Below are 22,754 nucleotides of genomic sequence, written 5' to 3'. Positions count from 1 at the left end.
TTTTGTAAATTTTGTAAATTTTGTAAATTTTGCAAATTTTGTAAATTTTGTAGATTTTGTAAATTTTGTAAATTTTGTAAATTTTGTAAATTTTGTAAATTTTGTAAATTTTGTAAATTTTGTAAATTTTGTAAATTTTGTAAATTTTGTAAATTTTGTAAATTTTGTAAATTTTGTAAATTTTGTAAATTTTGTAAATTTTGTAAATTTTGTAAATTTTGTAAATTTTGTAAATTTTGTAAATTTTGTAAATTTTGTAAATTTTGTAAATTTTGTAAATTTTGTAGATTTTGTAAATTTTGTAAATTTTGTAAATTTTGTAAATATTGTAAATTAGTAATAATTAGTCAAAATTACAAAAATACCAAAATGACCCAAAATACCAAAAATACCAAAATACCAAAAATCCAAAATACCAAAAATACCAAAAATACCAAAATACCAAAATACCAAAATACAAAAATACCAAAATACCAAAATACCAAAAATACCAAAAATACAAAAAATACCAAAAATACCAAAATTACCAAAAATACCAAAAATACCAAAAATACCAAAAATACCAAAAATACCAAAAATACCAAAAATACCAAAAATACCAAAAATACCAAAAATACCAAAAATACCAAAAATACCAAAAATACCAAAAATACCAAAAATACCAAAAATACCAAAAATACCAAAAATACCAAAATACCAAAAATACAAAAATACCAAAAATACAAAAATACAAAAATACAAAAATACAAAAATACAAAAATACAAAAATACAAAAATACAAAAATACAAAAATACAAAAATACCAAAAATACCAAAATACCAAAAATACCAAAAATACCAAAAATACCAAAAATACCAAAAATACCAAAAATACCAAAAATACCAAAAATACCAAAAATACCAAAAATACCAAAAATACCAAAAATACCAAAAATACCAAAAATACCAAAAATACCACAAAAGTACGCGCAAGAATACCCAAAAATACCCAAACAGTACCCAAAAGTACCCTGGATAAGACGGCCAAAAGCCACACAAGCCCGCGAAATCCTCCCCATCCCCCCCAGCAAACAGGGGGCCCGGGACCCCAATCAGTGGGGCCTGGGGTATAACAGGGGGCCGACGATACCCAACACGACCATAGGAAGACATGCGTCACGGGGGCCCCCCACCATCACGAGACACTCACCCCGCTAGAACTAAATACACACCGTAGACGGTTTTCTACCCCACTTTAAAAAAATCGTTTTTTTGGTATATCTACCCTAACAAATCAACATTGCCCAAGCCCAAAAAACTGTATCAAACAAGAGCATCTCCGACCATCTCATTTGCGTACCAGGGACACTTACGGTAATATGGACTCAAACGTACCAACACATATATAACACCAATACACACGCCTAGCACAGGCGCTGTATAAGGCATGCAAAAACAATGACGTAAACATTGAACATAACCAAGATTAAAAAATGAGATATCTCACCCGCGAAGGATGAATAATACCCTATGGTTTTAATTGGATTTATTGTAAAAAAAAAAACTCCCAGTAATCGAGTTTCCTTAAGTGCTTGTCTAAAAGGTTAAAAACACATTTTAAACATAAATCGCAATCATTAAAATCACGATTTGCATATACGCTGCTTCGCTCTACTTGGCAATGATCTCGTTTGCAATATTTCGTAATTTCGTAAATAAACAATTTAAATAAGCACCGCTGAATTCAAGACCAAGTTCAAATCGTCCATTTTTCGCATTAACCAAGCAGATTTCCCACAACTGCTTGTCGTCGTTGATATTTCCAAATTCTCACACAAACATTTGCACTTACTGACGCGCCCATTTCACGAATTAAAGTCGTTGATTGGCCCGATCATCGCAGCTAATTTCCACCTCACAGAGCAATTTTTCTTTTTCTTCTGTGGTGCCAATTTCATCACGCCATCGACTTTGGATCGGAGATTGTGTTTGCAAAATTGAATCTCGGCGAATAGAGACACCCGCGATAAATGGAAATAATTGGCCGGCGGTCATTATTTTCACACCTCACCGCTGAAGAATGCTTTCGCGGATGACTTTTGTATGTTATGAGGCAACTCACGATTTTTTTTCTCTCTCTTTTCCATCTTCAACAGGTTAAACACGGTGGTGCCAAACCCGAAGCCCGATGTCCCCAGCGAAGCGATCATGTGGCACCTGGTGAAGCTGTTTAGCAATCCACACGAGACCGGCCTGCGGCAACGATGTACCAAGCTGGCCCAGGCCATCGGAACGTGGCAACCAGCGTTGCGGGAAGCGCTGATGGCCCGCCGGAAGCAGCTGGACCAGGCCATCGAAGGGCTCGGAGTTCACGGACTAACCGCCGACCACACCGGAGCCTTGATTTGTCTGCACGTGGCGCTTAAAAATGAACTCCAACGGCACATCGAGACGTACAAGGCGGCGATCCACAAGCTGGAGGAACTCAGTACGGTCACGGTGAATCCGGACCCCGCTCAGTCTTCCCACCAGCGACTACTGGCCATTAGCCACGGGGATATTCAGCAGCGACTGATTGACAATAAAACGCTTTTGACGATGCTGGACAAGCCGGCTTTGAAGCAGCTTGGGCTGCTCATCGAGAATCTGTCCAATCGTGTGCAGAACGATAAGGAGGCGCTCTTTTGCGTGGGGCAGATCCGACGAATCGATACCTCAGCCAACACGGAGGAGAGGTAAGGGTGGCGGTTTTTTTTTTGAACATCAGAACTATACAATTATACTTTTTAATCATATTTTTTTGATGGGTAAAAAAACTTTAAAGTTCAAAACGTTACTTTAAACCACCTCAATGATTGATGCCTTCCTCCTAAAGTCAAATGAAAAAGCTTTATGATTGTATTCAATTGCGCCTGAATACATGCAAACAAAATGCTATAAAAGCGTTACTTACGTTTCTGCTATAAAGCCATAATATGAAGAAAGCTTGGGCTAATGAAGCTTATTTCATAAAGCTTAGTGCTGCCTCAGCCGGATCTTTTGCAATTTAAACCCTTTTTTGTATCCGTCAAAATTATGTTTTAGCAGCACAATAGCTCATAACTTTTGATAGTGTTGTCAGATCTTAAATGTTTTGGGCTCGTTGGAAAGGATTTGATTACCTATCCAACGATGGGTCGTGTGATAGATCCGGAAAACTTTTTCATCCAAATTTTTGAGATCCGGCCTCAAAAAAGTGTATAAATAACACTTAAGTGACCATAACTTTTGATATGGTTGTCAGATCTTCAACGTCAACGTGACCGGTTTCCTTACAAAAACCACCCTTTTAACAATCTTTCGGACTTTCGTCAAAATAGTTTTTTAGCATAACTTTCGAAGTACTTAACTAAACATCATTTTTTAATAGATGGTGACTTAGGGGACCCAAATACGGACCAAATGAGACCAAAACGGTCAAAATCGGTCCAGCCAGTGCCGTGATAATCAAGTGCAATTATTTTGATCAACATCCAACCACCCGCACAGACATTTGCTCAGAATTTGATTTTGAGTCGATATGTATACATGAAGGTGGGTCTAGGACAGTGTTTCTCAACCGGTGAGGAATTCCCCCCTGGGGGGGGGGGGGGGGAATTTGGCCATTCTAGGGGGGGAATGAGGGTTCAATAGAAATTCAATATCTTAAATTATTATCTGACACATTCTTTGCAACTTTCAGTTTCTTTGATCAGTAATAACAACATTTGTTTTTCCCAAAAAATATTTATGAAAGTTTCAATTTCTGAGAACTTTGACATTTCTTGATACAATAAAATGATTTTTTTTATATTTCTTCGGCATTTGTATTTTTTTTGGACACAATATTTTTTTTGGACAGATATTTTTGTGACAGATTTTTTTGCTGGTTCCTGTGAGATTATTTTACACTTTTTAACAAAAACAATTTTTTGAAAAATAATGGGAAATCGAACAAAAGATTTCCAAATATTATTTAAGATTGTTTGAATTCTTCAAATTTTTGAGAGTGATCTGTCTTCTGTCGCAGATAATTATTAATTTTATTGAATATTTGTACATATTTTATAATTGTATTTATTTATTGTAATTTGTAATTGTAATGTTGTAATTCTTGCAAATCAGTCAAGGGGGGAATGGATCGCAAAAGGTTTAGCAACACTTGTCTAGGACATCAAATCAAGAAGTTCATTTTCTGAGTGATTTTATAGCCTTTTCTTATTATTAAAAAATAATGGACATTCCTGATTTATTTTAACATCTTCTCAATAACTTTTTTTCATTATTGTTATTAGTTCCCCTTTCAATCCTGTTTTCAATTAACTTAAAAATATGTTAAAACAAAATACCAAATGCATTGTATCGTTCCGCCATTAGGGATTAAGCAATCCTAAATCACTTCAGAGAAGTTAGCAAAATATAGAGAATTTCCTCAGCTTTCGAAAATATTTTTTTTAAGCAGGCAATCATGGGAACTAATTTAAAAAAAATAATAACTGTGACTGTTTTTAAAAAAGTTACCTAAAAATGACTACAACTTGAAAACAGTGCCTTTTATCAAAATTTCACGGGAGTACTTTTTGATTGCAAATTCGATTTTACCTCGAAAAATGAAGTTCAAAAATTTTTGCGACCAATATATTTTTTGAAAAAAATCAGAATTGATTCTAAAATTCATAACTTGTTCAAAGACACATTCTTGGTTTTTGCACATTCTGGAAATTTGACATTGGCATTTAATGTCCTTTAAAACATATCAGAAAAAAAATAAAAATAGTGTTTTTTTGCAAATCAAGTTTTAGTAACAAAAATTTAAATTAAAAATCATCAAAAAAAATTTACCATGTATCATTTTTGTTCAGTGTAGTCCTTGTCCATACCTAAAATTTTGCCGAAAACCCCAAATCGATCAAAAAATTCCTTCAAAAGATACAGATTTTTGAATTTTCGTATATAACTTTTGTATGGGCAGCTGCCAAATTTGTATGGAAAATTATATGGACAAGCTAATGATGCAAAATGACTTCTTTGGGATTACTGAAGGCACTAAAAAAGTTTCAACCGGATAAAAATACAAAAAAAATCGAATGACCGAAATCTCAGAGAATTGCTGAGGTGTATAATGCATTTCAAAACGCTTTTTTCATTGAAATGTTGACACCGTGGCCTGTAATTTAAATTGTTTAATCTTTTTTTTATTTTTTTGCCCGGAACCCCCCCCCCCCCCCCCCCCGCTCCCTCGACTTTGATCAGAGTGGGATTTTACTTCACACAATATTTGCAATAGCCTCAAGGCTTTTTAATCTTTTTACAAATTTAGATTTTTTTCAAAATTAAGAAATACAGATTTTGTAAAATTAAGTTTTTGTGAAAAACGTTAATAAAAAATCGGCAAATTTGTTTTCCGTGTACCCATTTTTTCATAATAGTTCTCAACAATACCTACAACATTGCCGAAGACATCAGAAAATTCCTTCAAAAGTTACAGATTTTCAAATATGTACGTACCATTTTTGTATGGACAGCTGCCAAAATTGTATGGAGACTTGTATGGGTGAGTGAACCAATGACACAATATAACTTCAAAGTTTGAGCCAAATAAAAAAAAATACAAACATAATCCATTTCCGGTTTTGGTGGAGAATTACTCGTATGTTAAAATTAACATAGGGCTTTAGGACCTTATTTTTTTTTTAACAAAATTATACTTCGTGAGCCTTTACAAAATTATTTCAATATTGATGTTTGTGTGCCTGTGTGGATCAATCGGACCGCGCACTGGACTCACAATCCAGAGGTCGCCGGTTCGAATCCCGAGGCGGACGCAAAAAATTCTAAGTGAAAATATATGTTTTCGGTGCCCTCTCCCCGTGCCATACCTTCACACTTAGGAGACCCGGGAGGCGGAGTCTTGTCGCAAAAAGAATGATACACGCCTGTGGATCCGTTGACGAAACCGCAAGGTTTAAGAGGGCCACATTTATAAGGTGTTACTTCGATTCCGTTCAACAGCTGTTCTCAATCAGCTAACTAACGGTTTTTTTTTAATTCAAATTTTGAAGACCTGCTGTTTGATGGCAAAATTGTTTATTTGATACCCCTTTTTAGCGTGCAATTGCTCGCACAAATTAACACACAATAGCCAACCGTACGACTCAATCCTCCGAGTTCGCGTGAAGTTCTTTGGCCGACCGAATTGCTCATAATGGCAAACAAGGTCTCCTCGCTTTTGGACGCCTCATTAATTAGGCTGAACATCGCGCAATTTGATCCACTTTTGGAGTTCTTTCTGCTTGCTGATCTTCTTCGTTTTCAATTAACGTCTCGTCTTAGTAATTAAACGCTTTTGTTCTACTGCTTCTAATGCTGTTTTCGATTTTTCCTCTTGATTTCGTTTACTGTCTTGTTGGTTTGTTCCGTTTTTTTTTTCGTTTTCTCCCCTTTAGACCTGCAGCTGGCCTGTTGATGAACTACTCCCGGGGATGCGACGCCGTGCTGGGTCTGATGGGACCGCTGTCAACGCCGAGCAGCCCAACGAGCACCGGCGGCGGAGGAGGCGGATGCAGCAGCGGCAGCGACGGTTACCATTCCGACTCCGATAGCGATGAGACTAAGTATTTACCCCCGCGCCTAATCTCTGAGTTGATTATGCTGGCAGAAACTACTTTATTTGTTTTATTAGTTTTGCTCCCAGTTTTTAACGCTTTTTTTGATTCGCTTTTACTGCACCCTCTCAGTTTGTTGAGGTTATGTCCCGTCTGGAAACACAATCAATTAATTAATCGTTGCGAATTTCCATTCTTCCCACCTACTTTTTCTTCCATTAATCTCATGGCTTTGATGGTGCTGACCACATTCCACGGACGACGACGGCTGCTCTAGTTCCGAGCTGGTGCGACAGTACACCTTGACGTACAGCAAGAACCGCATCGACACGCTCGATTCGCTCAACAGTTTGCCCCAGCTGAAGCACGCCCACCAGCTCAAGGCCAAGATACTGTTCTCGATCATCGTGGTAAGTAAAACGCTGTGGTGATGAATTGAGGATGGGATGTTTCACTTGCGATTTGCTTGATTAGATTTCAAGGTCGAAGTACTTTTCAAACGAAACAATATTTAGTAATTTGTTATCATCATCATAATTAAAAACGTTACGTAATCCACCCTCAGGTGGTTGGTGCCTTCCTCACATTTAAAGGGTAATTCTATCCAAAAAAGAACACAAAAAGGCGGACCTTTCAGAGTTCTATCAACTTGACTTGACATTGGGACATTGGGTAGTCAGATCTTCATATTTCAGGGCACTTATGTGCTTACAACTTATGATAGGGTGTCAAATCTCTAATTAAATTCATGCTCGTTGGAAAGGTCTTTTAATAACCTATCCAAAGATAGGTCGCATGATATATCTGGACAACGTTTTCATCACAATATCTGAGATCCGGCCTCCAAAAAGTGCATAAATAACACTTAAGTACTTATTACTTTTGATAGGGTTGTCGGATTTTCAATGTTTTGGATGCGTTGGAAAGGTATTTTAATTACCTGTTCAACGACAGGTCAAATACCTTTCTGAAAAGGTATAACATGACGGGTTTTCTTACAAAAACTACCCTTACTACAATCTTCCGTACTGTAGTCATAATCTTCTTTTTAGCATAACTTTTGAAATACTTAACTAAACTGCATGATTGTTATTAGTGACTTATGGGACCCCAAGACGGATCAAATGGACCAAAACGGACAAAATAGGTTCAGCCAATGTCAAGATAATCGAGTGACAATTTTTTTTATCAACATCCCACCACACACACTGGCATGACTAGAAAAGTTTAAAAACAGTCCAAACTCGATTATCCGAAGGCCTCGCAAAAATTTCACTTCGGATAATCGAAACTTCGGATAATCGAATCATGATTTTTTTTTCGTTGTCAGAAATAATAAAGCCAAGATGGCGGCCAAAATGGCGGTGATTAAAATTTACAAAGTGCATTTTTTTTATTAAAAAGGCATTGAACCATTCAAATTTGACTAAAATTAGGTCGCAGAATTGTTAAAAGATGTTAGAAGTAAAGAAATGAAATAATGCGAAAAATTTGTTTTTTGGTAATGAGTCGGTTATCCGAAGTCCCATAAAAACCTTCGGATAATCGAACTTCGAATAATCGAAACTTCGGATAATCGAGGCTTCGGATAATCTAGTCTGGACTGTATTTACTTTTAAAATGTCTAAATTTAAAAAAAAAAAACAACAGCAAATCAAAGAATACCAGGCATCGTAAAATTTTAGATACGTTTAGACTTTCATGTTTTATATAACAAATATTTTACAAATTATCTTTAAAACATTACCGTCAACTGGGGAAATCGGACATACAGTCTGAATAGGTAGAGGAAATGTTAACCCTCTACAACCTAACCCCGCCTTTAGACGGGCTTCGATCTAAAAAATCGCCAAAAATCAATTTTCCAACCGATTTTTGATATTTAAAAAGCATTGGAAAGAAGAACTCTTAAAATTTTAGAAAATTTCAGGGTTGGAAGTTTAACTTGTTTTATGTGACTTTGCCAATGTTTTTAAAAATGTCATTTTTTTAGGGGTCAACTTTGGCTGTGTTTTTTACTAACATTTCCTATATTTTCAGTAAAAAGAAGTATGCAGTAATTTTTGTAGTGTCCCAGACTATGCCTCTACGCATTTTTTTGCAATTTAAATGATGATGGTGCGATTCTATGGCAGAAAATGTGAAAAACATGCAAAAAATTGAAAAAGTGACTGTAAAAACATGAAAAAATTAGATAGGCGAAATGTAATTATATTAGATGGTAGAGTAGGCCAAATACTACCAAAAACAAACATAAACTAAACAAGATAAATGCAAATTAAAATACTAAAAATGAAACAAGAAAAACATAAAACAAGAGAAGTAAAGTTTTTCGTAGAACAAAAGTTGCTCAAAATGACCTCCTGAACACGGGAAAAATAAATATTTTCGAAAAAAAAATTTGGGCAGTAGAGGGTTAAAGCAATATTAAATTTGGAAATCGGATGTACTAAGTGTTTTGTTGTGTTCCTGTTTTAACCGAAATCAATGAAAAACATTATGCATTTTTTTTTACTAGAACAGCTGTCTTAATTCGATAAATTTGTCCAGATGCCGATTCTTAATGAACAATAACGAATATAATTGTTGGAAAATAATGTGTATGATAGTATTATTTTATTTAAAAATCATCAATATACGTATATTATACTCAGTGGTGATTTTTTTTTAAATGTATTCCCTTACATGATTCGCTTATGAGCAATTCTCTGAGATTTCGGTCATTCGTTTTTTTTTTGTATTTTTTAATCTGGCTGAACCTTTTTTGTTGCCTTCGGTATGCCCAAAGAGCCATTTTGCATCATTAGTTTGTCCATATAATTTTCCATACAAATTTGGCAGCTGTCCATACAAAAATAATGCATGAAAATTCAAAAATCTGTATCGTTTGAAGGAATTTTATGATCGATTTAGTGTCTTTGGCAATGTTGTAGGTATGGATAAGGACTACACTGAAAAAAAGTGATACACGGTTAACAAAATTTGGTGATTTTTAATTTCACTTTTTTTCACTAAAACTTGATTTGCAAAAATACACTATTTTTTTCATTTTGACATGTTTTATGGTTTTATGGGACATCAAATGCCAACTTTTCAGAAATTTCAAGGTTGTGCAAAAAATCTTTGACCGAGTTATGAATTTTTGAATCAATACTGTTTTTTTTAAACCGAAATATTGGTCGTAAAAATTTTTCAGCTTAATTTTTCGATGTATAATCAAATTTGCAATCAAAAAGTACTTTAGTGAAATTATGATAAAGTTCACAGTTATCAATTTAAAGCCATTTTTAGGTAACTTTTTTGAAAATAGTAGCAGTTTTTCTTTTTTTTAATTAGTGCACATGTTTGCCCACTTTTGAAAAAAATATTGAAAATTCTCTATATTTTTTGCTTTTTTGAACTTTGTTGATACGACTTTTAGTTGCTGAGATATTGCCATGCAAAGGTTTAAAAACAGGAAAATTGATGTTTTATAAGTCTCACCCAAACAACCCACCATTTTCTAACGTCGATATCTCAGCAACTAATGGTCCGATTTCCAATGTTAAAATATGAAACATTCGTGAAATTTTCCGATCTTTTCGAAAAAAATATTTTCAAAAAAATTAAATCAAGACTAACATTTCAAAAGGGCTTAATTTTGAATGTTTAACCCTTTTGAAATGTAAGTCTTGATTTAAAATTTTTGAAAACATTGTTTTCGAAAAGATCGAAAAAATTTATACTTTATACTCTCATACTGGGCCATACTTTCATACTCTTAGGAGCCCAGGGCGGCGAAGTCCTTGTAGATAAAATGTAAGACACTAGTGGTTGGTACTAGCTATGGTGGCCGACATCTATAAAGTCAACTTAGTTTTTTACTTATTATTGCTTAAAGAATCGAGAGAAGACACACTCCTCAAGAAGTTGAGTCTTTCAGGATCGCTGGGTGGAACCTTGGGATAATTGGGGCAAGATACGATTTTGTTTATTTAACCATATTAAAATAAAGACATTTGATGAGATTGGGCATACAAAAATGCAGAAATTTGTGTGACCCAATCTCCCCCCCAGACCCAATGTCACTCCTGATGACGGTATCTAAAGTTGACGAATTCAAGTTTTGTTTTCAATTCAAATTCCAAAGCAAAAGTTATATACAGTTTTGAATGAATGGAGATCGTTTCTAGAGTTTTTTTTTATTAGGTCCTATAAACATATGAAAGACAATAGTTTATTGGTCCTTATAAAAAAAAAAAAAAAAAAAAAAAATCTGGATTTAGAATAACAGATGTGCTCGTGCTACCTTGTGTTTGTCGCGTTTCGACGTTCCAAGAAAACGCGTTCTAATCAGGCATGTCAGATTTGCAGATTTTTTAGCACAGGCTCAATGCTCAAACGTATTGTTTAACTATGTTAATCGTAGATTTCTTATGAAATGATTTGCTTACTTCTGGAGTTTTTTTTTTTTTGAAAAGGTCCAATAAACCAAATTTTCAGTTTTTGCTTTTTGGGTGTTTTTTAATACCCCTGACTCAAGGCGGTTTCAAAAACACCCAAAAAGCAAAAACTGGAAATTTGGTTTATTGGACCTTTTCAAAAAAAAAACTCCAGAATTCATTTGCGTTTTTGTGATGTGCCCGAAAATCTGCAAAATCTGGCATGCCTGGTTCTAATGTATAACCTTGTATAAACTAAACTGAGAGCACGCAAAGTAAACAACCACTCTCCCATCAGCTCTTGCAGTGGGCGGTCGTCTTTTTAGTTTTAGCGCGTTTTTTCGAACACCCACAAATTCGAAACACTTTTGTTATAATTTATCAATTGCATGCCAAATGCATCTTATCTGGCGACCCTACTATTTTTAAGACCTTTATTTGTACATTCTCTTGCTATTTCACTAGTAAAAGTAGTACATTTTGAACAAAAAACTGCATTTCAAGACTATTTTATTCAGACCAGCAAAACACTGCCTCACAATTGCCTGTTCCATAATTGTGGGATGTTATTGTGCCTCCCACAATTGTGGAACACCTGAATTTAACTGATATATCTACAAAAAAAGTTATCAGACCATTTATAAAACAAAACTAAGCTTGAGTTTCATTGGATTCAGTGTGTGAAGTCATTATTTTGTAAAAAATATGTGCTCCTGGGGACACCCAAAGTTCCGGATTAAAATCTTAAATGTTTACAGTAGTCGGGTCAAACACGTTCTGATGAATATCTCTCGGGCCAGTCGCACTTGCAGCATTTTGCAGGGTGTGTCAAGATGGCACGATCTTTCATATCGACGTCGTCGTGCTATCTTGTCGCACCCGTCATTTCGACGTTCTGAGAAAAACGCGTTTTAATGTTTGACCTTGAATAAACGAAAACTAGAGCACGTAATGTAAACAATAACAAACACGTTTTGTTTGGCTGACCATTCTGTACATTGTCCCGAAGTTTGGTTGAAATTGGTTGCTGGAGTCCCGAGTTATAATTACAAATGTTTACGGTAGTCTAGCTTGTACGTGCGTCAAACGCATCCTGACCTGAAATCCCTTTGGCCAATTGTCGCACTTACATCAATTTTCTGGGAGTGACAAGATAGCACGACAAGATAGAAACTACTTTCATATGAAAAGTGACAAAAATGCACGGAGTTTTTTCTGTTTTTGTTGAATATCTCAGGATTGAAATCGAATTTTGGGAATCTGTGAAGGTCAAAAGGTGAGGCATTGTGAGCTGCACAAAATGGCGTTCTTAACTCAATTTGGCCCAAAATGCACGTACGACAAGTTAGCACGATGGCGACGATATGAAGAGTGACAACATTTCACACGGGTATTTTACGGTTTTTGTTGAAAATCTCAGGATTGAAATAGAATTTACGGCATGGTATACTGCTCATATGATTTTTTTTTATTGAATTAAATGAATCAAAATAAATAATAGGCATGAAATAAGAAATGAATTATCCCAACACACCAAGCAGGGTCGTTGGAAGTCCGGTCAGCGTTCCAGTCAGAGATCCCAACAGACCACTCAGAACCGAGCTCAACTGGGTGAGGAGCGCGTTCACCTGGGTCGTCAGGGACGAACCAACGGTGTTCAAAGCCGTCGTAGCCGAGTTGAGCTGGTTGATCAGAGTTGTCGGTGCACTGTTTCCAGCGGCGATGACCTGGCTGAGCTGGCTGTTGACGGTGTTCAGTGCAGTCTGCACTCCACTGGCAACAGTGTTCAGTCCGCTGGTAAGAGTCGTGGGAAGAGCGGTCAGCCCGTTGCTGACGATGCTGTTCAGGGTGGTTTGAAGACCCAAAACCGTCGTCTGGAGCTGGGTCAGAGCAGATGCAGCAGCGCTGGTCAGTGCGTTGCTGGCCAGTGCGATCTGAATCTGCGTCAGCAAGCTGGTGATGGTCGATTGCAGTGATGAGGTTACAGTTGAAAGGGTCGACAAGGCAGTGGACAACTGGGGCGCAGGAGAAGCTGTTGTGGTCTGTAAGGAGGATGTTAAGATTTTGATGATGTCCAGGATGCTCACTCAATTAGTTCTGGAAGGCTTACCGCCATCAGGCAGACACAGAATCCGACAACTAGCAAGGTTTTCATCTTGGAGAAGGAAGCTGTTCCGAGACTTCGCAGTAACAACTGATACTGATCGATTATCTGGGTTGAGGTATTTATAAGAAGTGTGAATTGCTCTGAATTTGCGCAAATATTTCGAATTTCACCACACATTTGTGCAAAACAAAAAAGATCCGTTGTGTAAGATTTCTGCTGTTTGCGTGTAAAGAGTTTTTTCCAGAAGTATTCCAAGAGTTGATTGTTACTAAGAAACAGGTGCTTCCATTCTTCTAACATGTTAAGATCGACGAACACTGTTTAGTCACGTGAAGTAACATTTACCATTTTTCGTCAGAGGACTTTCTAGAATTTCGAAAAAAAAAATCTAATTAGGAAGAAAACTACATGCAATATTGCATTGACATTATTGTTATAACGGCAAAGGAAAATTTAGCTTTTAAGAAAATTTTGGTCACGAATCCGATATGATCAGTAGTGCGGTGCCTGTGTGGACGCGCAGTCCTGTTTTTTCGTGTTATTTACCGTCTCTTTTGTGTCGCTGTTCGAGTGCATGGGGTGATTGGTCATTATAATTAAATAATGGCATCAGTAGTGCGGTGCCTGTGTGGACGCGCAGTCCTGTTTTTTCGTGTTATTTACCGTCTCTTTTGTGTCGCTGTTCGAGTGCATGAGGTGATTGGTCATTATAATTAAATAATGGCATCAGTAGTGCGGTGCCTGTGTGGACGCGCAGTCCTGTTTTTTCGTGTTATTTACCGTCTCTTTTGTGTCGCTGTTCGAGTGCATGGGGTGATTGGCTATTATAATTAAATAATGGCATCAGTAGTGCGGTGCCTGTGTGGACGCGCAGTCCTGTTTTTTTTTTTTTTTTCGTGTTATTTTCCGTCTCTTTTGTGTCGCTGTTCGAGTGCATGGGGTGATTGGCTATTATACTTAAATAATGGCATCAGTAGCGCGGTGCCTGTGTGGACGCGCAGTCCTGTTTTTTCATGTTATTTTCCGTCTCTTTTGTGTCGCTGTTCGAGAGCATGGGGGATTGGCTATTATAATGCGCAGTTCTGTTTTTTTTACCTTCTTTTTTTTTTTTTTCATTGTTTTTTTTTTCCACTCGCGTTCGTTGGCCGATGAGTTTTTTTGTGTTGTTCTCTATTTATAGTTTTCTATAAAAACGTACCTATTTTTTTTTTTTTTGAGACTAGCAAGTCGTATTGCTGGATTAAGCCCTTTCTATATCATTTCAATAATCATTTCAATAAATGAAGCCCTTCCTACATCACCGTTGATCGGAAGGCACGCCGACGGAGAATTTCTGGAGAATCGCGGTCGAATTAATACTATATTTAAATCCCTAGATAGCTATCTTTCCGCAGCCGGCTGCCTAAGATTTTTAAAATTTCAACCGATAAACAAATTGCTTATGGTCGCATCACCTACCACAGTGAATCCTGACCTCATACCCATCTTACTAACCCCTCAAAACTCATGTGATACTTTGTCGGAGACGCAGTCGATTTGGCGGTCCCATCACTCAAGTATCGGACTAACATTCCCATCCACTTCCCCGTGTCTTACCTCTGGTCGTGGCCGGCGTCGGTATTGATCAGCATGATAGGGACCTTTGAAAATTGCGAAGGGGTGATGATTGGTTCCTACTTTTCATCTGTGGTCCACGGAGCAATGTTTGGGGGTCCTGGTCAATAACGAAGTAGCAGCTACGGGTAGACACCAATGCTATGCTATGCTAATTTTGGTCACGAATCCGATATCCATGTATAGCTTTTTTGTGTGACTGCTATGTTACCTACAATGTGTGTAATAATAATCTCTGGTTGATGTTTACCGTTAAAATAAATATTTCCTTAGACTCATAACTGAAATCTAAAATCAATTAAATTTTAAACTTTTTTTATTTTGATAAATTCATTAAACTTTTTATCACATAAGCTCATCATACGAAAAAAATATATATAATTACAAACATAACCTTCTTAAATGTTCATGAAACGAATGAATCCAAAAATGAGTCATACAATATTTTCGAAGAATGATAGAATCTGTTTACAAATTGTAATTATCTTTGAACATGTGTTTAATCACACCGAATTTCTAGAAAATACTATTTACACGCAAACAGCTTGACTCGTACACGCGTAAGGTAAGAAACACAACGGATCTTATTGTTTTGCACAAATGTATGGTAAAATTCGAAATGTTTGCGCAAATTCAGAGCAATCCACACTTCCTATAAATACCTCAGCCCAGATAGTTGATCAGTATCAGTTCTTACTCCAAAGTCTCTGGACAGCTTCCTCCTCCAAAATGAAAGCCTTGCTGGTTGTCGGATTTTGTGTCTGCCTGATGGCGGTAAGTGTTCAGCAGCTTTTCCAGTGAGTTTCCAGGACATCATAAAAATCTTTCCATCCTCCTTACAGGCCACAACCGCTTCTCCTGCGCCCCAGTTGTCCACTGCCTTGTCGACCCTTTCAACTGTAACCTCATCACTGCAATCGACCATCACCAGCTTGCTGACGCAGATTCAGACCGCACTGGCCAGCAACGCACTGACCAGCGCTGCTGCATCTGCTCTGACCCAGCTCCAGACGACGGTTTTGGGTCTTCAAACCACCCTGAACAGCATCGTCAGCAACGGGCTGACCGCTCTTCCCACGACTCTTACCAGCGGACTGAACACTGTTGCCAGTGGAGTGCAGACTGCACTGAACACCGTCAACAGCCAGCTCAGCCAGGTCATCGCCGCTGGAAACAGTGCACCGACAACTCTGATCAACCAGCTAAACTCGGCTACGACGGCTTTGAACACCGTTGGAGCATCGCTGACGACCCAGGTGAACGCGCTCCTCACCCAGTTGAGCTCGGTTCTGAGTGGTCTGTTGGGATCTCTGACTGGAACGCTGACCGGACTTCCGACGACCCTGCTTGGTGTGTTGGGATAATTCATTTCATATTTCATGCCTTTTATTTATTTTGAATCATGTAATTGAATAAAGAAAATTTAAACTGAGTGTAGTTATAATTATTTCGTTCAAACAACGATTATTTCAACTGCTTAGAAACTTGTTACTAACTTTTATTTGCCAGATTCAGACATCATACCAAGCAAATTACATGTTACAGAGTGCACCCTTATCAGGTGCCAGCTTAATCATGACATTCAAATAACACCCATCACCAACGTCTGTAACTGCCGTGTATCGAAACCCTGCACTTATCTCGTTAGTACTGCTACCAACTTTCAGCGTATCTACGCAACCACGATCACCCACTATCAAAGGTGTCAATAAAGTGATCCGCCTACCGTTGATCGACCTAATCATACCCTGCTTTGTACCGTCCTCCAGAAAAGCGCTTTTATCATCCCATCCATCAAAAGTATCCAAGAGATAAAAAAAATGGCGGCAAAATTGACACCGCGTCCAAAACCGATCTTTACAACTTTTTCGCGCGCACGCGCAATATCTCACAGTTTCCGCACAGCCTACCTTGATTAACGGTTATTATCCACTCACACACAGCTAGCGTTCCGCGCCTGCCACGGCCTGAAGGAGCGCAAGGTGCTCGAGGTGCGCCGAACGTTGCACGTGTTGGACGCGAACGATGACGCGACGGCCGCCCTGGACCGGGCCGTCCGGCAGAACCTCAAAGAAACCGCCGACCGGTTCCCGATGGGCGACGTCGAGCGACAGGTCGCCAACCAGGTGAGCACTGGGACGGTGGCGGCGGAGTGCGCGCGTTATCAACGAACAGTCTCTCTTTTTAACTCTTTCTTCTCTTCTATGTTTTTGTTTTGGTTTCTCTTTTCTCGTCTTTATTCTTTCCTTTTTTTTTGCACATTTTTTCCCGGTTTGTTTGTTTTTCTTTTCCAAACCCTTAAATTCACCTCCCAGGTGCTGTCGACGCTCCACGAGTATCCCTGTCTGGAGGCGTGCATTCCCCTGATCCACTACATCAGCGATTGCGTGCGGCTCGCGTGGAAGATGACCAACCAAACGGTGCCGTACTACCTGGACACGGACTTTACGCTGGGTCAGTTGCTCTTACTGATTAGTTTATGGATGAACTGGCGATTCTAACGATCATTCCAGGTCTCCTTCAGCCGGACAAGCACGAACGTTACCCCATCTCGGAGAAACGCTCCGACATCATCCGGGCCTTCCTGTGGCCGGCGTTGATGCAGAACGGACGCTGCATCCAAAAGGCCGTGGTGGCCACGTAACGCAAGGATTGGCATCCTGCCACAGCTGTAACGACACTTGCTCAATAAGCTTTTTTGTTTACCGAATACATTACTGAAAGGCATTTTCCGTTTGTTATGAACATTGTTTAACAAGTCGATCGTAACGAAACTAATTACCGAAAATCGAAACACGTTGTACACAAATGAGGGACTTTCCAAAAATAGCACCATAAGAATTATCGTTTTAATCGTTTTATTGAATTTTTATTCGGGGCTATTCGCGATCCGTAACCGCAATACAATCATTGTATATATAGTTAAATTTTATGTAATAAAAATTTACATACAGTTTCAAACCTCCTCGCTGTTGTCTCACTCCTTACGTATCACAAACCCCCCTTTTCTAGACCAACAGGTTCACCTTTAACGACGTTGTCCAGCCCCGCTTGATGACGATGCCGATTATGAAGTGGAACCAAATGGAGCCTGATTTTGACGGTTTCGTTGGCGCATTCCAGCAGATGGGTGCGGTAATGCTGAACGATATCGGCAGGGAACCTAAAGAGGCGCTCCCGTTGCTTTTGCAGCCCCAGTGCGTACTGGAGTCCGTTTAGGCCGGCACGCCGAATGAACAGGTGAAAGTAATTGCCGGTGGCTCGCACCGAAAGGATATACCGGATGTGAGTGTGCTGTGGGGGAAAGAAAGACAAATTTATTTTACTGTTAAATTAATAATTGACCAGCATAATTCAAAGCAAAAAATAAACAAAAATATAAGAGTTTTGACATATTCAGAATCCTTGGGAAAGTTTGACGTATTGGAGTTGTAAATTTGATTTAAAAAATATTTGAACAAAACATCATTCAAAAAAGGTTTGATTTTGTTTAACATGTGATCAATATGTCAAATGCTGTATCAAGTAGGCGTATATCCGTTTCACCCCTAAACGGACACATTAAAATAAAACTGATTCATTCTAAATGGCAACTTCTATAGACCGAAAATCGCCAAAAATCAATTTTTTAACAAATTTAAAAAGCATTGGAAAAAAGAAATCTTAAAATTTTAGAGAATTTATGGGTTGAAAGTTTCACTTGTTTAATGTGACTTTGCCAATGTTTTTAAAAATGTATTTTTTTTAGGGGTCAATTTTGGCTGTGTTTTTTACTAACATTTCCTATATTTTAAGTAAAAAGAAGTATGCAGTATTTTTCGAGTGTCCCAGACTATGCCTCTACGCATTTTTTTACACTAAACTTAAATTTAAATCTAAATAGCTTCAGTTACCTTGAAATAAAATTAAATTAGTTTGATTCTTCCTGACCGTTGGTATAAGGCTTTCTAGTCAGAAATTGACCAACACATTCAAAGTATGTTTACATTACAGCTGGAGGTTTGTTTGCATCAGATTTCCTATCTCTTTCTAGCAAAAGTTTTTTGTCTGGCGACTTCTAGCTAGTTTTTTTTCACTGATCGCTCGATATGTCAGAGCCAACATACTTCGCAGGGCTGTGACAGCTCGAGCTCGATCATTGTTTGCATCAGGACACTGTGACGAGAAGTTCGTCATTTTTGGGTTAAATTATATTTTTTTCACTGGGCCTAGAAAGCCTTATACAATGAATTGAATACTTATTAAATTTCAGTCAAAAAAGCTTTAAACTTGCTGTCACTGAACACCACAGTGCTGATATGCCAACATTAGGTGCTTGACGGAATTAAATTCTGTTCCCCTAGTTGTCCCCTGAGATTAAATGTTAAAAAGAAAAAAAAGTGAAAAAAGTTTTTATTTTTGTTATTAATGTTCGATGCGCATACGACATTTTCAAAAGCCACGCGCCAAAAAATTTGGTTCGATCTTGGTTCGATTTTGACTTCACTCGCTTTATATGTGGATGACAGTCGTGACGTAGCCGTGGTTTGAGCTCGTTGAAAATATTTGTTCGAGATGGCCGAGATGGCTGAGAGAGATATGCCCTCGAGTTCATTTCCAAAAATTGTTCACTCATCTAAAAGATAACAAAAAGTGTCGACTACGGGAATCGAACCTGGGATCTCTTAACAAGGTTGCCAGTTTGTCAGATAAATGTGACATGGTAAATTTTTCAAGTAGCAGCCAGAATAAAGATTTATCAGATTTTGACAATTTAATGAAAATGGAAATTTAACTTTTTTGCGCAGGAAACCATTTGAACCATCAGAATTTTGAAGGTTTTGAATTTACTCACATTCTCCTTCCCCTTCTCTATTAGAATTTAGTCTGCCAGAATTTCCAAATTTTGTTTTCGGTACTTGGCCAGATTTTTTTTATTCAATTATGACTTGGGAACCCTCCCTCTAACAGACTGTCTTAATGACTAAACTGCCTCTGCTACCACAGCTTGGTTACTCAAGAGTGGTTAGAAGTCGATGTATCACACTCATTGGAGATTTATTGTTTTTATTAACGAATGAAAGTGTCTTAAAAATATCAAACTATCAACTCTCAGCAACTACAATTATCAAACCAGAATACTCTACTCATACCCCGAACATAGCCAGAGCGCATAAAAAAAGGAGAATTTATAATTCATATAAATCTAAAATTTGAATACAAGTTATGATTTCAACTCCCATAGTACAGAGTCAAGGGAAAAGTTCCCTTGAAATTTATTGAAAGCCTAATGCTAATCTCGAGTGCAGTGTTGCAAATGAGAGATACAAAAAACTATCATTTGATGATCTCTGCACCCGCAGGGATGGAATAATCGCAAAAAATCATTTTCGCTTGCAAACTATCTTCACCCCCGAAAAAGAGAAGAGGCGAATCACGCAAAAGAAAATCGCTCCCGAACTTCTCCAAAAAATCAGATTGAATGAAAATGATTTTTTTGACCCTTACAAATCACTGGAAAACAGAATTGTTCCGATTGGTTGTGTTATGGAAGTTGGAATGTTAAGTTGAAAGTTGAAACATGAAAAAATATATATTTTCAAATAATGAAATACACATAGAAATAAATATTTTTTTAAAATTAATGTCGCTCCCCCCTTCAATATTGGCTCAAAAATGTAAAAAATCAAAATTTCGATGTGGGTAATTCTCCGCCAACTCACACAGCAGTTGCCCCGACCCCTCTTCGATTTGCGTGAAACTTTGTCCTAAGGGGTAACTTTTGTCCCTGATCACGAATCCTAGGTCCGTTTTTTGATATCTCGTGATGGAGGGGCGGTACGACCCCTTTCATTTTTGAACATGCGAAAAAAGAGATGTTTTTCAATAATTTGCAGCCTGAAATGGTGATGAGATAGACATTTGGTGTCAAAGAGACTTTTATGTAAAATTGTACGCCCAATTTGATGGAGTACTCAAAATTCCGCAAAAACGTTTTTTTCATCGAAAAAAAAAACACTAAAAAGTTTTAAAAACTCTGCCATTTTCCGTTACTCGACTGTAAAATTTTTTGGAACATGTCATTTCAAGGAAAATTTAATGTAGTTTTCGAATCTATATTGACCCAGGAGGGTCATTTTTTCATTTAGAACAAAATTTTTCTTTTTAAAATTTCGTGTTTTTTTCTAACTTTGCAGAGTTATTTTTTTGAGTGTATCAATGTTCTACAATGTTGAACATCGTTTTCCTTATAAACATTACGAGTTATAGCGATTTTACGAAAAAAAAGTTTTGAAAAAGTTGGTCGTCGTTGATCATGGCCGTTCATGGTCACTCGCGACAGACACGGACGACGAAACAAAGAGAAACGCAAAAAGTAACTTTTTCAACAAAAAAAATTCGTAGAATCGCGATAACTCGTGATGTTTTTATAAGGAAACCTCTTATGTTTATATATCAACATTTTTGTCTGCTCTACAACATGCTCTAAAACGGACCTTAGATTCCGCCCCTCCGTCACGAGATATCAAAACGGACTTTGGATTCGCGATCAGGGACAAAAGTTACCCCTCAGGACATCGAAGAGGGGTCGGGGCAACTTTTCCCGATTTCGTGTGAGTTGGTAGAGAATTACCCATGTAAATTAACTTACAATCATCTGGAAACAATCGGCGTTGATAATCATTTTAAGCAAGATTGAACTAGTTTTATCATGTTTAGAATTTATGTGAAATCAAGCAAAAAAAATCTTTATTTTTTCAATAATTATTGCAACAACTGTTCTTACAATAATGCATTTGACAACACTTTTTTCATTGAAATGTTAAAACCATGGCTTGCAATTTATTTATCTTTTTTTTTTTTTCTTTGCGCCGCTCCTTGGTTCTGGCCTTAGTCAAGTGACACAAACTTTTTTTTTTGAGACAGCCTACTATTTTGGAATTCAAATTTCGAAAAAGTGTCCACGTGGTTTATGGATGGTCGCATAGCAAAATCAATTATTACCTAAGCCAAAAAAAATCTGAGTTAAACCCTACATACCTTAAACTTAAACGGCCTCACAATGCACACTCCATCCCGACCTCCCTCAAGCATCCGCTCGCACTGCACCCGATCTACGTTGTAAAAGTACGGTTCCAGCTCCACCGTGTCATAGATCACACAGTACAACCGGGTAGCGATGGCAGACCTCTTGGGCGGGTCAACGCCCTTCTCGTCGCAGTCTGCCCCCAACTCCGTCTCATCTGCAGCATCTGCACCCTCTGAAAGATCATTAGAAACGAGTTAGATGCCACCATGGAACGCCTGCCGAAGCAAGATTTTCCTGTTTTGCTACCGGTTACGGCGCGCGTGTTGGCGGAATCAATTTTCCACGGTGGCGCGATCCCGCGCCAAGCCGGTGATTAATTGATGCAGGGCTCTATTACCGTTCCGTTAAGGAGACCAATTAAGCAGACCACGCGGTGGGACAAAACGTTCCGTCAACATCGGTCTCGGAGATGCACTCGCAGAAAAACTGCACAGACTTGGTGTCGACTTCGAGACGACATCGTCAACCGATTAGGGAGAGATTGGGTTACTTAAACTACTTTTTGTACGATGTTCTCTTAGGGATGTCGAGTTCATCCCAACCTCCCCTACTTTTAACGTAATTAATCACCTTGCAGTGACATTTCCAGCTGCAGACAACGGCGACGACGATCATCTGGTTGATCATTACCACTGCATGGTTGCACCGTTTCGAACTGATGATCAGGCTCATACCGTTGGCACTGGTATCGATCATCGGAAGTCACGTCGTCAACGGTTGGTGGTCTTTGGCAGTGGATCGCCTCCATTATGTCATCGCTGATGCGGCGGAGCAGATTCACGAGCAGGTTCAGGGAAACCTTGACGCAGCAGTGGCTCGAACAGAAGCACATGTTTGATGGGAATTAAAAGTGGTGTTGTTTTTTTTTTGCGCTGATTAGAACACATTCAAAGTGGTTCTCAGCGACGCTGGATGCAACTGGGAGGATCGCTGCAACCAGA

The 22,754-nt window shown here is 38.0% G+C and overlaps 4 protein-coding genes across 4 annotated transcripts in view; 2 read left to right on the top strand and 2 right to left on the bottom strand.

The window, feature by feature from the left end:
- LOC120420732 (uncharacterized) overlaps positions 1 to 17,709 on the top strand; it is a 62,398-nt gene extending 44,689 nt beyond the window's left edge. Inside the window, exons 3-8 of the mRNA XM_039583827.2 lie at positions 2,136 to 2,714; positions 6,444 to 6,611; positions 6,880 to 7,012; positions 16,688 to 16,870; positions 17,060 to 17,198; positions 17,258 to 17,709. Coding sequence (XP_039439761.1) covers positions 2,136 to 2,714; positions 6,444 to 6,611; positions 6,880 to 7,012; positions 16,688 to 16,870; positions 17,060 to 17,198; positions 17,258 to 17,388 — 1,333 coding nt within the window. The 3' untranslated portion in view covers positions 17,389 to 17,709. The remainder of the gene's footprint in view (positions 1 to 2,135; positions 2,715 to 6,443; positions 6,612 to 6,879; positions 7,013 to 16,687; positions 16,871 to 17,059; positions 17,199 to 17,257) is intronic.
- LOC120420734 (uncharacterized) lies at positions 12,471 to 13,248 on the bottom strand. Its single transcript, XM_039583829.2, has 2 exons — positions 13,134 to 13,248; positions 12,471 to 13,065 (listed from the first exon to the last, which is right to left on the bottom strand). Exons 1-2 carry the CDS (start codon positions 13,176 to 13,178, stop codon positions 12,544 to 12,546), a joined length of 567 nt encoding a protein of 188 aa, XP_039439763.1. The 5' UTR covers positions 13,179 to 13,248; the 3' UTR covers positions 12,471 to 12,543.
- On the top strand, positions 15,397 to 16,177 carry LOC120420735 (uncharacterized). The gene is made up of 2 exons (XM_039583830.2): positions 15,397 to 15,518; positions 15,587 to 16,177. The coding sequence occupies exons 1-2, from the start codon at positions 15,474 to 15,476 to the stop codon at positions 16,106 to 16,108; spliced, it is 567 nt and encodes a 188-aa protein (XP_039439764.1). The 5' UTR covers positions 15,397 to 15,473; the 3' UTR covers positions 16,109 to 16,177.
- A 26-nt stretch (positions 17,710 to 17,735) lies between the features above and the next one.
- LOC120420733 (uncharacterized) lies at positions 17,736 to 22,754 on the bottom strand. The gene is made up of 3 exons (XM_039583828.2): positions 22,384 to 22,754; positions 21,765 to 21,985; positions 17,736 to 18,038 (listed from the first exon to the last, which is right to left on the bottom strand). Exons 1-3 carry the CDS (start codon positions 22,643 to 22,645, stop codon positions 17,736 to 17,738), a joined length of 786 nt encoding a protein of 261 aa, XP_039439762.1. The 5' UTR covers positions 22,646 to 22,754.

This window comes from Culex pipiens, chromosome 1 (genome assembly GCF_016801865.2).
Source record: "Culex pipiens pallens isolate TS chromosome 1, TS_CPP_V2, whole genome shotgun sequence".
Lineage (NCBI taxonomy): Eukaryota > Metazoa > Arthropoda > Insecta > Diptera > Culicidae > Culex > Culex pipiens.
This window is presented reverse-complemented; position numbering and strand designations above follow the sequence as displayed.

Coding starts and splice junctions, on each gene's coding strand:
- LOC120420734 (XM_039583829.2), bottom strand. CDS start 13,178: ATGAAAACCTTGCTAGTTGTCGGATTCTGTGTCTGCCTGATGGCG. Junction 13,066..13,133: donor TCTGTGTCTGCCTGATGGCG/GTAAGCCTTCCA, acceptor TCCTCCTTACAG/ACCACAACAGCTTCTCCTGC.
- LOC120420733 (XM_039583828.2), bottom strand. CDS start 22,645: ATGTGCTTCTGTTCGAGCCACTGCTGCGTCAAGGTTTCCCTGAACCTG. Junction 21,986..22,383: donor GCTGGAAATGTCACTGCAAG/GTGATTAATTAC, acceptor ATGATCTTTCAG/AGGGTGCAGATGCTGCAGAT. Junction 18,039..21,764: donor TGAGGCCGTTTAAGTTTAAG/GTATGTAGGGTT, acceptor TTTCCCCCACAG/CACACTCACATCCGGTATAT.
- LOC120420735 (XM_039583830.2), top strand. CDS start 15,474: ATGAAAGCCTTGCTGGTTGTCGGATTTTGTGTCTGCCTGATGGCG. Junction 15,519..15,586: donor TTTGTGTCTGCCTGATGGCG/GTAAGTGTTCAG, acceptor TCCTCCTTACAG/GCCACAACCGCTTCTCCTGC.